We start from the raw sequence: 14713 nt of genomic DNA on the forward strand, positions 1-14713 counted from the left end.
ACAGAGGGTGACATAGTGAGACTGTCTCAAAAAAAAAAAAAAAAAAAAGAAATATGCCAATGGAGGGGGTGCAGTGATTGCAATAGTCATTACCATATACAGTGCACTATGGGATGCTCTTTGGTTTCTTAATAATCAAAATAATTCACCTAAATCGATTTCAGTTACTTCAGGTACAACTGTGAAAAATACTGAGAACTAAGCCTGGCTCGGCGCCTGTAGCTCAGCAGCTAGGGCGCCAGCCACATACACTGGAGCTAGTGGGTTCGAACCCAGCCCAAGCCTGCCAAACAGGGACAAACTACAACCAAAAAATAGCCAGGCATTGTGGCGGGCGCCTGTAGTCCCAGCTACTTGGGAGGCTGAGCCCAAGAGTTTGAGGTTGCTGTGAGCTGTGATGCCATGGCACTCTACCCAGCGCGACATACTGAGACTCTGTCTAAAAAAAAAAAAAAAAAAGAGAACTAAGCATATGATGCTTATAGACTCAAGTCAAGTATCATAACAAAAATGTGTGTCATAAAGTTTTTGTTTGCGAAAGGAATGCCTACATAGCATCTACTATTGAAGACCTAAAGGTGTTATGTGTACCAAATAAACATCTTGTTTGAATGCTTTTTTTAAGACAAGGGTTTCACTGGCCTGTTGCCCAGACTGTTGTTCACAGTCAAAAGGTTCAACTGGTTCTTATCTCCTTGGTTTCTAGGTTTAAATAATAACAAACTATAAGGGATACCTGTAAGTTACATATATTACATATTTTTATACCTTATTTACATATTGTATATCATTGGTAAGGTCGAGTCCAGTGGTGAGGTGAAAAACCTTCCTTCCTTATAGTTGATGCTAGGTATGAGTTCCCAGTTTTTGACTACTATCTTAACCTGTCCCAGATTCACTCTTATCACCTGGATAAGAGTGCTGTGGCCTTAGCCTGGTTCATAGCAACCTCAAATTCTGGGGATCAAGCAATCTTCCTTCCTCAGCCTCCTGAGTAACTGGGGACTACAGCTGCCTGGCACCCACACCTGGCTAACTTTTCTATTTTTAGTAGAGACAGAGTCTTGCTTTGCTCAGGCTGGTCTTGAACTCCTTAGCTCAAGAAATCCTCAGCCTCCCAGAGTGCTAGGATTATAGGCATGAGCCACTGTGCCTGGCCCAGAATCACTTTTTAAGGTTGTCCTAGAGAACTGTTTTTAATTCTGTTCATTTGATTTTGTGACCTTTTGGTCACAATATTTTTCCCAAACTTCAGATTGCTCTGAAAAATTATTTTTTGGAGACAGGATTTTGCTCTGTTGCCCAGGCTGGAGAGCAATAGCATAATCATAGCTCACTGAAGCTTGGAACTCCTGGACTCAGGCAAGCCTCTGCCTCAGCCTTGGTATTTGTGGAATAAGTGAGGAGCATAAGGTAGCATTCTGCAGTGTTAGACTTCCTCCTGGTGCATTTATAGGTCAGCTAGTTTCTCTATTCCTCTTCTGCCCGGATTAAAAGCCTGTCCTAGAGGTCCCCAGCAACCCCTACTGAGAGTATTTTTACCTACCTTTCTAGCTTTCAGGTGTGTTTTTGAGGCACTGGCCAGGTTTTCTTTACCTTGTTGGCATTCAGGTAATGCTGACAGGAAAGAGACAGATAAATTGTTTCTGATTGAGGAGGTTACAGGGAGAAAGATTGGCAAAGAGATCTCCAGAAGACTGTGTCTCATTTCCTCTACTCGTCCAAATCTTTTGTCAGGCCCAAAGTTAGGCACCACTATACCCCCAGGCCCTCTGCCCCAACTTCCAAAATCTATTTTTTCTTTGCTATTTTGCTTCTGCCTGGCTTATTTTTAGTTTCAATTTTCTCTCTTCTTACGCCTTCTCAGGGTTTTGACCTATCCTCCCAGAGAGAGGTCTGCTTCCCTAATCTGGATATTGCTGATAAGGCAGTGTTTCTCTCGATCTTTTAATTAGTCACTATTTTTCTGTAATTCCTGGATTCTCAGTCTTTCTTTGGACAAGTTATTTCTGGGGAAAGAATAACAAAAGTAATGCCTGAGTGCCAGTGAGGTATCAAGTATTATGCTAGGTGCTTTATATGCATTTATATTATCATTACTTATTATCAGAAGAGCCCTGTAAGTGGCATCCTCATTTTTCAGATGGGGCAAAGAGAGGCAGAGGCTGTCTGAGACCATACAGCTTACAGGAGTGCATATGGAAATCACATATGGATTTCCACATATGGAAATCACATACAGTGTACAGGGGTGCATATGGAAACCCTATTTCATAGTTCATTTAATATACTTTAATGATATCCTTTCAGTTTCTATAATAGCAAACTACCAGTCTTTACCTTGCTGATAAACCACACTGCCTCCCCTCAGCTCGTGTATCTGAGTGCTGATTCACAGTCTTAAATTGCAGCAAATTTTTCCAAGGCAGCAGGCTGGCACCCAATGAAGAAAGGGAGCCATTTTTGACTGCCTAAGTTAGATTTAGTCATTGTAAATTGAGTAAACACACATGGTAAGAGATTAAAATAGTGGTAAAGGATATGAAAAATGAAGAATAAGTCTTCCTGTCACCCTGAATTTCCATTTCTTCAATTTCCTTTCTCATAATAACCATTATATCTTTTAGTTGCTTGTATGTTCTTCCAAAGCATCTATTTGTAGTAGGCACTTACATCTATGAGTGGTTTAAAACAGAAATGGTAGCATGCAGTAAATACTCTTTTATACCTTGGTTTTTTTCACTTAATATTTTAAAGCACATTCTATATCAATATGAATAAGTCTGTTATATTCTTTTAAATATTTTATTGCATTATAATATACATAGAGGAACATGCGTATGTCAAATGTACAATATAGAGTATAAATAGGTAGGTCAGGTTGATTTCTAAAAGTGGCCTACAGGGGAGATTAGATATTCTCATCTGTAGGGAGAGTGCAGAGAAATAATAACTTTTATTTTATTTTTGGTTATCCAGTATTGTAAGGGCCTTTGGTGCTCTTACTGTGAATTTGCCCTGTTCTTTCTGTTTACCCATATTAGTAGTTTCAAGTTTCTATCTCTAACCCAGTAGGAGGATAGAAGATGGATAGTCTTCCTGGATTTCTTATTTTTTATTTTTTTTTTTTGTAGAGACAGAGTCTCACTTTATGGCCTTCGGTAGAGTGCTGTGGCCTCACACAGCTCACAGCAACCTCCAACTCCTGGGCTTAAGCGATTCTCTTGCCTCAGCCTCCCAAGTAGCTGGGACTACAAGCGCCTGCCACAACGCCTGGCTATTTTTTGGTTTTGCAGTTTGGCCGGGGCCGGGTTTGAACCCGCCACCCTCGGTATATGGGGCCGGCGCCTTACCGACTGAGCCAGAGGCGTCGCCCCTTCCTGGATTTCTTTTTCTTTTTCTTATTTTTTTTTTTTTGAGAACCTCATACTCTTGCCCTGAGTAGACTGCAGTGGTTTCATAATAGCTCCCTGCAACCTCAAACTCCTGGGGCTCAAGCTGTCCTCCTCCCTCAGCCTCCCAACCTGGGACTATAGCTGCACGCCATGGTGCCCAGCTAATATTTTCTGTTTTTAGTAGAGATGGGGTCTCACTCTTGCTGTGGCTGGTCTTGAAGTCCAGAGCTCAAGTGATCTCCCCTCCTCGCCCTCCCAGAGTGCTAGAATTATAGGTGTGAGCCACCACACCTTGCCCTCTTGCTGGTTTCTTGTTGATTGCAGGTAGCTGTGGGTCCAATCCTTAATTAGTTTGGTGGATATTGCCTGGGAAAAGAAATTATTGCCACTTTGTGAGGCCAGCAGGTTGATCCCTGTACCTTCCTGATTCTAGGGAACCTAACCAAGGGGTGCTTGAGCTCAGTTCCTTAGATGCTGTGGATAAATGTATTTGTCAGGTTGTGTACTGGTGATATCTAAGTCAGTGTGGCAGCCTTATTCAGATAGAGGAACTATGGAAGGGTGAATGACTTACCCCACAGAGGGGATCCATGCTTAGTCAGCTACTGGACTCTACATGGGATAGTGAGTCCTTTTAGGTAAAGAGAAAAAGGTTGTAATGCCTTTCTTGGGTTAAGGAGAAAAACAGGCTGAGGCTACTAAACTAAGTAGGGCTTCTTAAATCAGTATATCCCTCATTCTTTTAAAAAGTGGAATGTGATTCACATAAAATTTACCATTTAAAAGTATACAGTTCAAGCCAGATGTGGTGGCTCAGACCTATAATCCTAACACTCAGGGAGGCCAAGGCAGGAGGAAGTAAAGAGCTTGGGACCAGCCTGAGCAAAAGTGTGACTCCTGTCTCTGCTCAAAATAGAAAAAATTAGGTGTGGTGATGCATGGCTGCTGTATTCCCAGCTACTGAGGAGGCTGAGGCAGGAGGATCGCCTGAGCCCAGGAGTTTGAGGTTGCTATGAGCATTCTACCCAGGGCAACAGAGTGAGACTGTTTCAAAAAAGCAAAAGTATACAATTCGATGGTTTTTTAAAATTATATTTACAAGGTTGTACAATTTACCATCTAATCTTGTTACATTTCCATCATCCCAAAGGAAACCCCATTCCCATTAGCAGTTACCCCTCATTCCCTTTTTCCTCTCAGTCCTCGGAAACCCCTAACCTACTTTCTTTCTCTATGGATTTGCCTCTTTGGACAACTGATGTAAATAGAATCACAGAATATTTGGTCTTTTGTTGTTTGTTTTTTTCACTTAGCGTAATGTTTTTAAGATTTACTCGTAATGTATGTATCAGTACTTCATTTCTTTTTATGGTCAAATAATATTCTCTTGTATGGATATATCACTTTTTATTTATCCATTAATCTATTGATGGACATTTTGAGGTTCCATTCTTTGGATGTCATTAATAATGCTACTAAGAATTTCCGTGTGCATATTTTTGTGTGGACTCATATTTCTATTTCTTCTGCTGGGTCACATGGTAATTCTATTTAGCTTTTTTGTTCTTTTTTTTTTTTTTTTTTTTTTTTGTAGAGACAGAGTTTCACTTTATTGCCCTCGGTAGAGTGCTATGGCGTCACACGGCTCACAGCAACCTCCAACTCCTGGGCTTAGGCGATTCTCCTGCCTCAGCCTCCCGAGTAGCTGGGACTACAGGCGCTCACCACAACGCCCGGCTATTTTTTTTTTGTTGTTGTTGCAGTTTGGCCGGGGCTGGGTTTGAACCTGCCACCCTCGGTATATGGGGCCGGTGCCCTGCTCACTGAGCCACAGGTGCCGCCCAGCGTTTTTGTTCTTAATTTTGGTTTTAAAGAAAACCTACCCAAAATATATACTATCTTAACCATCTTTAATTTACAGTTCAGTAGTGTTCAGTATATTCACATTGTTGTAAAACAGATCTTCAGAGATTTTTCATCTTATTGATCGAATACTCTATACCTACTAAACAATGACTCCCCTTTTTCTCCTCCCCTCTCGTGTCCTGATAACCTACCCAGCATTCTACTTTCTGTTTCTATGGATTTGATTACTTGAGATACCTCAGATAAGTAGAATCATAAAATATTTGGATTTTCTGTAACTGGCTTATTTCACTTAGTGTATTATCTTCAAGGTTCATTCATGTTACAGCTCGTGACAGGACCCCTTCATTTTTAGGGCTGAATAATAATCCTTTGTGGGTGTATATATGACATTTGGCCCTGCTAACAGACAACTTGACACCTTGATTTTGGACTTCCAGCCTCCAAAACTGTCAAAAACTGAATTTCTTCTTCTTCTTCTTTTTTTTTTTTTTTTTAACTGGTTGCGTTACTGCATTATTTCTGTTGTTTTAAGCCACCAAGTTTGGCTCGGTACCCGTAGCATAGTGGTTATGGCACTAGCCATGTACGCTGAGGCTGGTGGGTTTGAACCTGGCCTGGGCCACCTAAACAACAATGGCAACTGCAACAACAACAACAAAAATAGCCGGAAGTTGTGGCAGGCACCTGTAGTCCCAGCTACTTGGGAGGCTGAGGCAAGAGAATCGCTTAAGCCCAGGAGTTTGAGGTTGCTGTGAGCTGTGATGCCACGGCACTCTACCAAGGGCGACATAAATGAAACTCTGTCTCAAAAAAAAAAAAAAACACCACCAAAAACAATCCACCAAGTTTGTCACAATTTGTTACAGCAGCCTTAGGAAACTAAAACGCCAGTGAAGCCATCTGGTTCTGGGGGTTTTGTTGTGGTAAGTTTTTGATTATTAATTCAATCGCTTTACTTGTTTTTGGTCTGTTCAGATTTTTTTTCTTTTTGAGTAACTTTCAGTAGTCTGTATCTTTTTAGGACTTACAAAATTTCATCTTAATTCTCATTTGTATGTACATTGTTCAATGTTATAATCTTTATTATTTCTGTAATGTCACTAGTAATATTTTGCTTTCATACCTGATTTTAGTAATTTAAGTCTTTTTGCCCCTCTAGCTAAAAGTTTGTCAATTTCGTTGATCATTTCAAAGATCCAACTTTTAGTTTAATTCATTTTTCTCTTTTTTATCCTTTAGGTTATTTATCCATGTTCTTCCTTATTTCTTTCCTTCTATAATTTGCTCCTTATAGTTTCTTTTTATTTTATTTTATTATTTATTTATTTTTTGAAGCGTAGTCTTGATTTATCACCCAGGCTAGAATGCTATGGCCTCAGCCTAGCTCACAGCAATCTCAAACTCCTGGGTTCAAGCCATCCTCCTGCCTGAACCTCCCCAGTACCTGGGACTATAGGTGCCCACACAACACCAGCTAATTTTTCTATTTTTAGTAAAGATGGTATCTCACTCTTGCTCAGGCTGGTCTCAAACTCCTTACTTCCTCCTGCCTTGACCTCTTAGAGAGTAAGAATTACAGGTGTGATACCATGCCCAGCCTCTCTCTTGCTTTTTAATGTAGGCATTCACATTACTGCTTTTACTACATTCTATAAGTTTTGGTTTGTTGTATTTTTATTTTCATTCATCTCAAAGTTCCTAATTTCCCTTATGATTTCTTATTCTATTCATTAGTTATGTAGGAGTGTGTTAATTTCCGTGTGTTCGTGAATTTTCCAAATTTATTTTTTGTTACTTGTAATTTCATTCCGCGTAATCAGAAAACATACTTTGTATAAGTTCAGTGTTTTTAAATTTATTTAGACTTATTTTGTGTCTGAACATATTCTGGAACATGTGCCATGTACACTTGAGAAATGTGTATTCTGTTGTTGGGTGGCATGTTCTAAGATGTCTGTTAGGCCGAGTTGTTTTATAGCATTGTTCAAGTTGTCTTTTTCCTTGCTGATCATCTGATTATTTTAGCTATTATTACAAACAGAGCATTAAATGCTTCAGCTGTGGTTGAATTGTTTAACCCTTCAGTTCTGTCCATTTTTCTTCATGTATTTTGAGATTCTCTTGTTAGGTTCATGTTTTCGATTGTTATATGTAATTGATGAATTGACCTTTTAAACATTATGTTATCTTCTTTGCCTCCAGTAACTTTTTTTATTTGTTTTGAGACAGAGTCTCAAGCTGTCACCCTGGGTAGAGTGCTATGGTGTCGGAGATCACAGCAACCTCAAACTCTTGGGCTTAAGTGATTCTCTTGCCTCAGCCTCCCAAGTAGCTGGGCCTACAGCCGCCACTGCCTCCAATAAGTTTTTTTTTTTTTTTTTTTTGAGACAGTCTATGTCATCCTCAGTAGACAGTAGAGTGCTGCTATGGCATCACAGCTCACAGCAACCTCCAACTCTTCGGCTTAAGCAATTCTCTTGCCTCAGCCTCCCAAGTAGCTGGGACTACAGGTGCCCGCTACACTGCCCAGCTATGTTTTTGTTGTAGTTGTCATTGTTGTTTAACATGCCCAGGCTGGGCTCAAACCCACCAGCCCTGTTATATGTGGCTGGCGTCCTAACCCCTGAACTACGGGTGCTGAGCATTTTTTTTTTTTTTTTTGAGATAGAATCTCAAGCTGTCATCCTAGGTAGAGTTCCATGGCATCTTAGCTTACAGCTACCGCCAACTCTTGGGGTCAGGTGATCCTCTTGCCTCAGGTTTGTTTTTTTTCTTTTTTTGTTTTTATTTCAACATATGTTTTTTCTGTTTCTAGTAGAGAAGGGGTCTCGCTTTTGCTCAGGCTGGTCCCCAACTTGTGAGCTCAATCTGTCTACCCGCCTTGGCCTCCCAGAATGCTAGGATTATAGATGTGAGCCATTGGGCCCAGCCTCCAATAACAAATTTTGTCTTAAAGTTCTTGTTTTCTTTGTTATGCACATGGAAGATTCTAGATTCCAGGAATATGTTGAAGATTTTCAAACCCATTATGAAATATTTTTTTTTTAAGCCTATAACACCTTGTTTTTCCAGGTGGTCTCCATTAAAGTACTAACCAGATCAGATCCTGCTTAGTTTCTGAAATCGGACAAGTCCAGGCATATTCAGGGTAGTATGGCCATAGGCAGCAAACCCCCCCCCCCCCACGCCCCGCCTTCCCTCGTGGAGATCTTATTTCCTTGCTTTTCCTTTTGAGGTTTTTGCTTAGACCCTTTTGCCTTGAGTGTTGTCCTCTACTCTAGCAGCCTCCAGTTTAAAGCACTTAACCTGTGATTGTTGTTGACAAATGCTCTCTGGCAAAATGACCTAGTCACAGGCAGCACCTGTGGCTCAAAGGGGTAGGGCGCTGGCCCCATATGCCAGAGGTGGTGGGTTCAAACCCAACCCTGGCCAAAAACTGCAAAAAAAAAAAAAAAAAAAAATGACCTAGTCATTTGAGATACAGACAGCCTTGTACTGGAATCTTCCAGGAAGCAGCAATTGGGTTAGAGAATGACAATTTCTTGGGATTGAGGCTAATTCTACCAGTTACCTCGGGTGGTTGTTGGGCTGCACTGGGAATGTGGGCTGGTTTCTGAGTTACTTTGGAGCTGGAGAGTAGGGGATATAAGACTGTGGCAAGGCAAAATGCTGTGAAGCTAGCTGTTCTGAGATTGATCTAATGTTTTCTTAAATAAATGTCTGGTTTACTGGAAGTCTCTGCTTAGTTTTCAGAGTTCTCAAAAAGTTGATTCTGATGATTTTTGCAAGTTGTTTCATTGCTTTTTATGAAGGAGAACGTTTTCAGAGATCCTTAACATAATCCATTGTGTGACACACTTGGTAGAAGTTGGAATGGGGACAGGGTCAGCCTTCCCGAATCAGTAGTGCCAAGCTTTCCCAGAAGTCACTGAGTCAGGAGGACTCAAGTAACACCTGTCCTATATGGACATACCTGTTCCATTTCTCAAAGGAGAGACAGAGGGAAGGAAATCATTACTCTTTGATAAGCTGTATTTTAAGGTACACGTACTATCTTTTCTAAGCCTCACTACAGCCTTTAAGGAAGGAGGTGTTATCCTCATTCTACAAATGAGGAAACTGAAGTGAAGGGGATAAAATATTAATGGCATACTTAGGATTCTGACCTGAAAAGGCCATTCTCTTTCTGTATTTTCATGTATTCGTTCATTACTAAGTGACTGCTACATTTAATCATGTTTTCTCATTCCATCATGAGTCAACTCTTTTAGGTAGATTTTATTCTTCTCATTTTACAGAAGAGGAAGCAGGCTGAGAGGGTAGGCCTCTTACCCGGCTTATAATGTAAGCAGGACAGAGTCAGTTCTCTGGACTCTTTCACCTGCACTGTAGCCGCTGTGTGTGGAGCTGCCTCAGTAGGCCTCGGATTACCACGTGTTCTCTCCTGTCACCTGTTTTTGGGAACCAGCCTGTCCTGTTTCTCAGCTACCAGTAGGTAGCCCTGTGTCTGAAGTCCTAGAGTAACTAAGGTCAAAATACATTTTCCAGGCTACTCCTGTCTTGATAAGTCGTAAAAAGAGCAGTGGATTAGGAATTCTGGTGTGGCCCCTGAAATTTGCCTCTCTGGCAGTTCTTACCTTTTAAAGCCTCAGTTTCTCATCTATAACTGGCCTTCAAAATGAGATTTGCAAGAAAGAAAATAACTGCATTTTACTTTTCTCATACCTTTTTGTTAATGTGTTTTGTAATGAACTACAGTGGTTTGTGTATATGATTTGTAAAGAAGTACGTGTATTTTGGGTGTGCCTATTTATTTGTTTACTGGTAGGTACCTAATCAAGGGAGCTGCTGACCACTGATCTATGAAGTAAAGGCTTTGACTACAGTCTCTTCTAGCCCTATTACTCTCATAATTTACCAGAAAGCTTCTTGTATTTTGATTGAAAACTTGACAATGTTAACTCTTTGTCTCCTGTTAACCTTGATGTTTTCAGTACCTTTCCCTTTTTCAAGTCTTTTCCCTAGTTGCAATCACTTCACCAGAGATACAGTTTCTCGAAGTTGTGTGTGTTGTATGTCACTGGTTTGAGGAAGCACCCTGTGGAACTGAAAGAGCAGGCCTGGTAGTTGTCATTCTCTGCCTAGCAGGGAGGATCTAGCCACCCTTTCTTGCTTTCTTTGCTTTGAACCACAATTAGAGTAAACACCAAAGCCCTGAATGATCATCTTTAAGATCATGGAAACCTGATATGATCAAGTCTGGCTATTCTTGGGTTTTCTTTACTGTAAAATACCCATCAATACGTACAACAACTGAAACCTAAGGGAGCACTCTGGGTATTAAAGATGTTTAACTCTCCTAAAGAAAACTAAAGAACCCCGGGCAATACTAACCACTGCTGCATACCTGTAGGATAAACCTCACCAGGTTCTGTTCCTTGTCTGTGGAGTTTTCTGCCTTTCCTCTGCCTGCCTCCTCCTTGGGTTCCAGGCTTCTTATTGGGAGGTATGCACAGTGCCTTTAATTGCTTTGCTTATGATCCCTAAAATACTTTCCATCTTTTAAAGAGTTCTATATGTTTACCAAAGATGGTTTTACAGCTATTTTAAGTCCTTACTAGTGAAATATATGATATAGTTGATGAAAGTAATTCAGTAAGACTCCTTTTTTTTTTTTTTTTTTTTTAAGACAGAGTTTTAGTGTGTTGCCTTGGGTAGAGGGCCAGGGCGTCATAGCTCACAGCAACCTCAAACTCTTGGGCTTGAGCAATCCTCTTGCCTCCCGAGTAGCTGGGAGTACAAGTATATGCCACAATGCCTGGCTAGTTTTTCTTTTCTTTTCTTTTCTTTTTTTAAATTTATTATTAAATGATAGCTGTGTATATTAATGCAATCATGGGACACCATACACTGTTTTATATACCATTTGCCATATTTTCATCACACTGGTTAACATAGCCTTCCTGGCATTTTCTTAGTTATTGTATTAAGACATTTATATTCTACATTCAGTAAGTTTCACATGTACGCTTGTAAGATGCACCATAGGTGAGTTTTTCTGTTTAGTAGAGACAGGGTCTTTCTTTTACTCAGGCTGGTCTTGAACTCCAGAGCCCAATAAAGCTCCATTCAATACATGATGGTGAAAGAAAAAAATGTTATCAATTAAGCTGTGCCACACTACAAATTTTAAGATGTAGCCTAACTTCAGACATTAAAATGGGAAAAACTTCTTAGAATCTATGACAATGATAGCCTCTTTTCCTACTTAACTCTCAAGTGAGAGAGCAAAATTTTGGAGATATCAGAATGCCAGGAAATAGCTCAGAGCCTTACAGAATGACCAACTATGGAAGCCAAAAGTAACCCCGAGATGTAGCAGGTAGGAGGGGCTATACAAAAAGTATTTTCTAAAATAAATCCTCCTACCAAAATATTGCTGGAATTAGTCCTTATTGTCATTGAGGAAGTTGAAAGTGCTACTTGCCTATTGCTTAAAGAGATCAGAGGAATAAATACATATTTAAATTCCTTTAATTCAACAAGTAGATGCCTGCTGTGTGCAAGGATTTGTGGCTGTTCATAAAATTAATGTATATTTTATAGTATTTTTGAGAATAACTTAAGTTCTTCCCTAAAATGTGACTAAATAATTTTGTTATCAAATAAACCTTTCAATTTAGTTTTAGTCCTAGCAATATCAGCACTTAAAGAAAAATGAAACAGGCTTGGTGGCTGTGGCTCAGGCAGCTAAGGCGCCAGCCACAGACACCTGAGCCAGCCGGTTCAAATCCAGCTCAGGCCCGCCAAACAGCGACAACTACAACCAAAAAATAGCCAGGCGTTGTGGCAAGTGCCTGTAGTCCTAGCTACTTGGGAGGCGGAGGCAGAAGAATCACTTGAGCCCAGGAGTTGGAGGTTGCTGTGAGCTGTGATGCCACGGCACTGTACCCAGGACAATAGCTTGAGGCTCTGTCTCAAAAAAAAAAAAGAAAGAAAGAAAAATGAAACAGGCATCCAACTCTACATGTAAACATTCTTCAAAAGTTGTGAAATTCTTCTGGATTATCCCTGAATTCTTATCAAATGAGCATTTTTCTCAAATATGTTGACCTTCATCTGTACAATTGATCCAGTATTTAAGAAGTAAAAGGAATGATGTTAGCTTTTCTAGTCTTTTTTTTTTTGTAGAGACAGAGTCTCACTTTATGGCCCTCGGTAGAGTGCCGTGGCATCACACAGCTCACAGCAACCTCCAACTCCTGGGCCTAAGCGATTCTCCTGCCTCAGCTGGGACCACAGGCGCCCGCCACAACGCCCAGCCATTTTTTGGTTGCAGTTTGGCCGGGGCCGGGTTTGAACCCGCCACCCTCAGTATATGGGGCCGGCGCCTCACTGACTGAGCCACAGGCGCCGCCCAGCTTTTCTAGTCTTTACTAAACAACCTAACCTGTAGGTTACTTCTATATTTTGTATTGGCCATTATCAAATAATTATAGATATTACTGAAGGGTAAACTCTTCTGAAGAAATTAAAATATGACTCTAGGTGAAGGAAGTTGGTTAGGTTCTAGACATTTGCAATTTTCCAGGAATTTCTGTGACTTTGGTGCTTTAACAGTATTGATTTTACTTTTTGTGGTTCCCCTCTCGCCTTTCAATTATATAGTACCCTTATATAATTGTGGTAGAAAATCTTATTCAGGTGGACTTTAGATCAAACTGTCTTTGCTCTTCTTTTTAATCTCCCCTTATTATAAATGTTTATTTTATATACAATCTTATATTTATTTTATAGGTATCATAGCTGCAAATGTCTTCGTATTCTGTTTATGGAGAGTACCTTCTTTACAGAGAACAATGATCAGATATTTCACATCCAATCCAGCCTCAAGTAAGTCCAACTTTTGTGATTTTATTTTGAGGTAAAGATAATATGTAGGGTGGCGCCTATGGCTCAAGGAGTAGGGTGCCGGTCCCATATGCCGGAGGTGGCAGGTTCAAACCCAGCCCCGGCCAAAAACCACAAAAAAAAAAAAAAAAAGATAATATGTAAAAATATGCTTGATGTTAATTGAAAGTCTGTAAGAAAAAAAATGAATTATTTGTTAATAATTATAAGCAAAATCCAGAGGATGTGCTGTAAACTTGTGGACAGAGAACTCAATCTCTCTTAATACTATACACGTATCCCAAGAGCCCACTATCTACCTCATACGTAGTAAGGTATTTAGTATCTAAATATTTTTTAATTAAGGTCTGTCATCACTAGAAGTTTATTCTTTGAGGAGAATATTACAACTTTTTACCTATAACTGAAATAATTTACTCATTCTTTTTCCTGTTACAACTTTTGCCATGAAGATGAGTTGTTTTCATTGAACTGAGAATTTTCATTGGTTGCTTACTAAGTAAAGAGACTTATTAAGATAGCTTTTTACCACTTTGAAAATGCTATCTTAAACTGTCTCGTTTAAACTTTTAACTAGCTCTAGTTTTTTGTTTTTTTTTATTGTTGGGGATTCATTGAGGGTACAATAAGCCAGGTTACACTGATTGCAATTGTTAGGTAAAGTCCCTCTTGCAATCATGTCTTGCCCCCATAAAGTGTGACACACACCAAGGACCCACCCCCCTCCCTCCGTCCCTCTTTCTGCTTCCCCCCCCATAACCTTAATTGTCATTAATTGTCCTCATATCAAAATTGAGTACATAGGATTCATGCTTCTCCATTCTTGTGATGCTTTACTAAGAATAATGTCTTCCACTTCCATCCAGGTTAATACGAAGGATGTAAAGTCTCCATTTTTTTTTTAATGGACTAGCTCTAGTTTTGTTTCCCATGTTTGATTTGTTTTTCGATAATAATAATAATCTAGAGTACATAATTTTTGCTGGCTATCTATTCCATGATTACCAGACTGTTTTTCTTTTCTCTTGTAGAGGTCCTTTGTTCTCCAATGTTGCTGTCAACATTCAGTCATTTCTCCCTATTTCATATGGCAGCAAATATGTACGTGTTGTGGAGCTTTTCCTCCAGCATAGTGAATATTCTGGGTCAAGAGCAGTTCATGGCAGTCTATCTGTCTGCAGGTAATAAGCTTTAATCATTCTCATTGATCTGCAGAAGGATACTCCTACTGCAAAGGGAGTATTCAATATTCTACATACACGAAGTTATGTAGAACTTGCAGTAGGAATACTCCTACTGCAAAGGGAGTATTCCATATTCTACATACACGAAGTTCTCAGGACATGCTTGTTCTCAAGTTGTATGTAGAGAAGGGAACCACAGATCAGTGGAACTGTTGCCTTCTCATTTTGCTGATTCCTTTTTACATGAATTATCTGGGTATACATAGTTTTAAATTATGATAAACAGGAGTCAAGAGTTAGCGTAGAATTTAAACATGTCATTTTTATCTTGACCTTGATTTCTTTGGCTCAGGC

The 14713-nt window shown here is 39.8% G+C and overlaps 1 protein-coding gene across 1 annotated transcript in view; it reads left to right on the forward strand.

Annotated features, from left to right (window-relative positions):
- The window catches only part of PARL (presenilin associated rhomboid like), a 60715-nt gene that overhangs the window by 30469 nt on the left and 15533 nt on the right, over positions 1-14713 (forward strand). Inside the window, exons 5-6 of the mRNA XM_053565123.1 lie at positions 13062-13157; positions 14207-14356. Coding sequence (XP_053421098.1) covers positions 13062-13157; positions 14207-14356 — 246 coding nt within the window. The remainder of the gene's footprint in view (positions 1-13061; positions 13158-14206; positions 14357-14713) is intronic.

The sequence above is a fragment of the Nycticebus coucang genome, chromosome 16 (assembly GCF_027406575.1).
Source record: "Nycticebus coucang isolate mNycCou1 chromosome 16, mNycCou1.pri, whole genome shotgun sequence".
NCBI classification, from domain to species: Eukaryota; Metazoa; Chordata; class Mammalia; order Primates; family Lorisidae; genus Nycticebus; species Nycticebus coucang.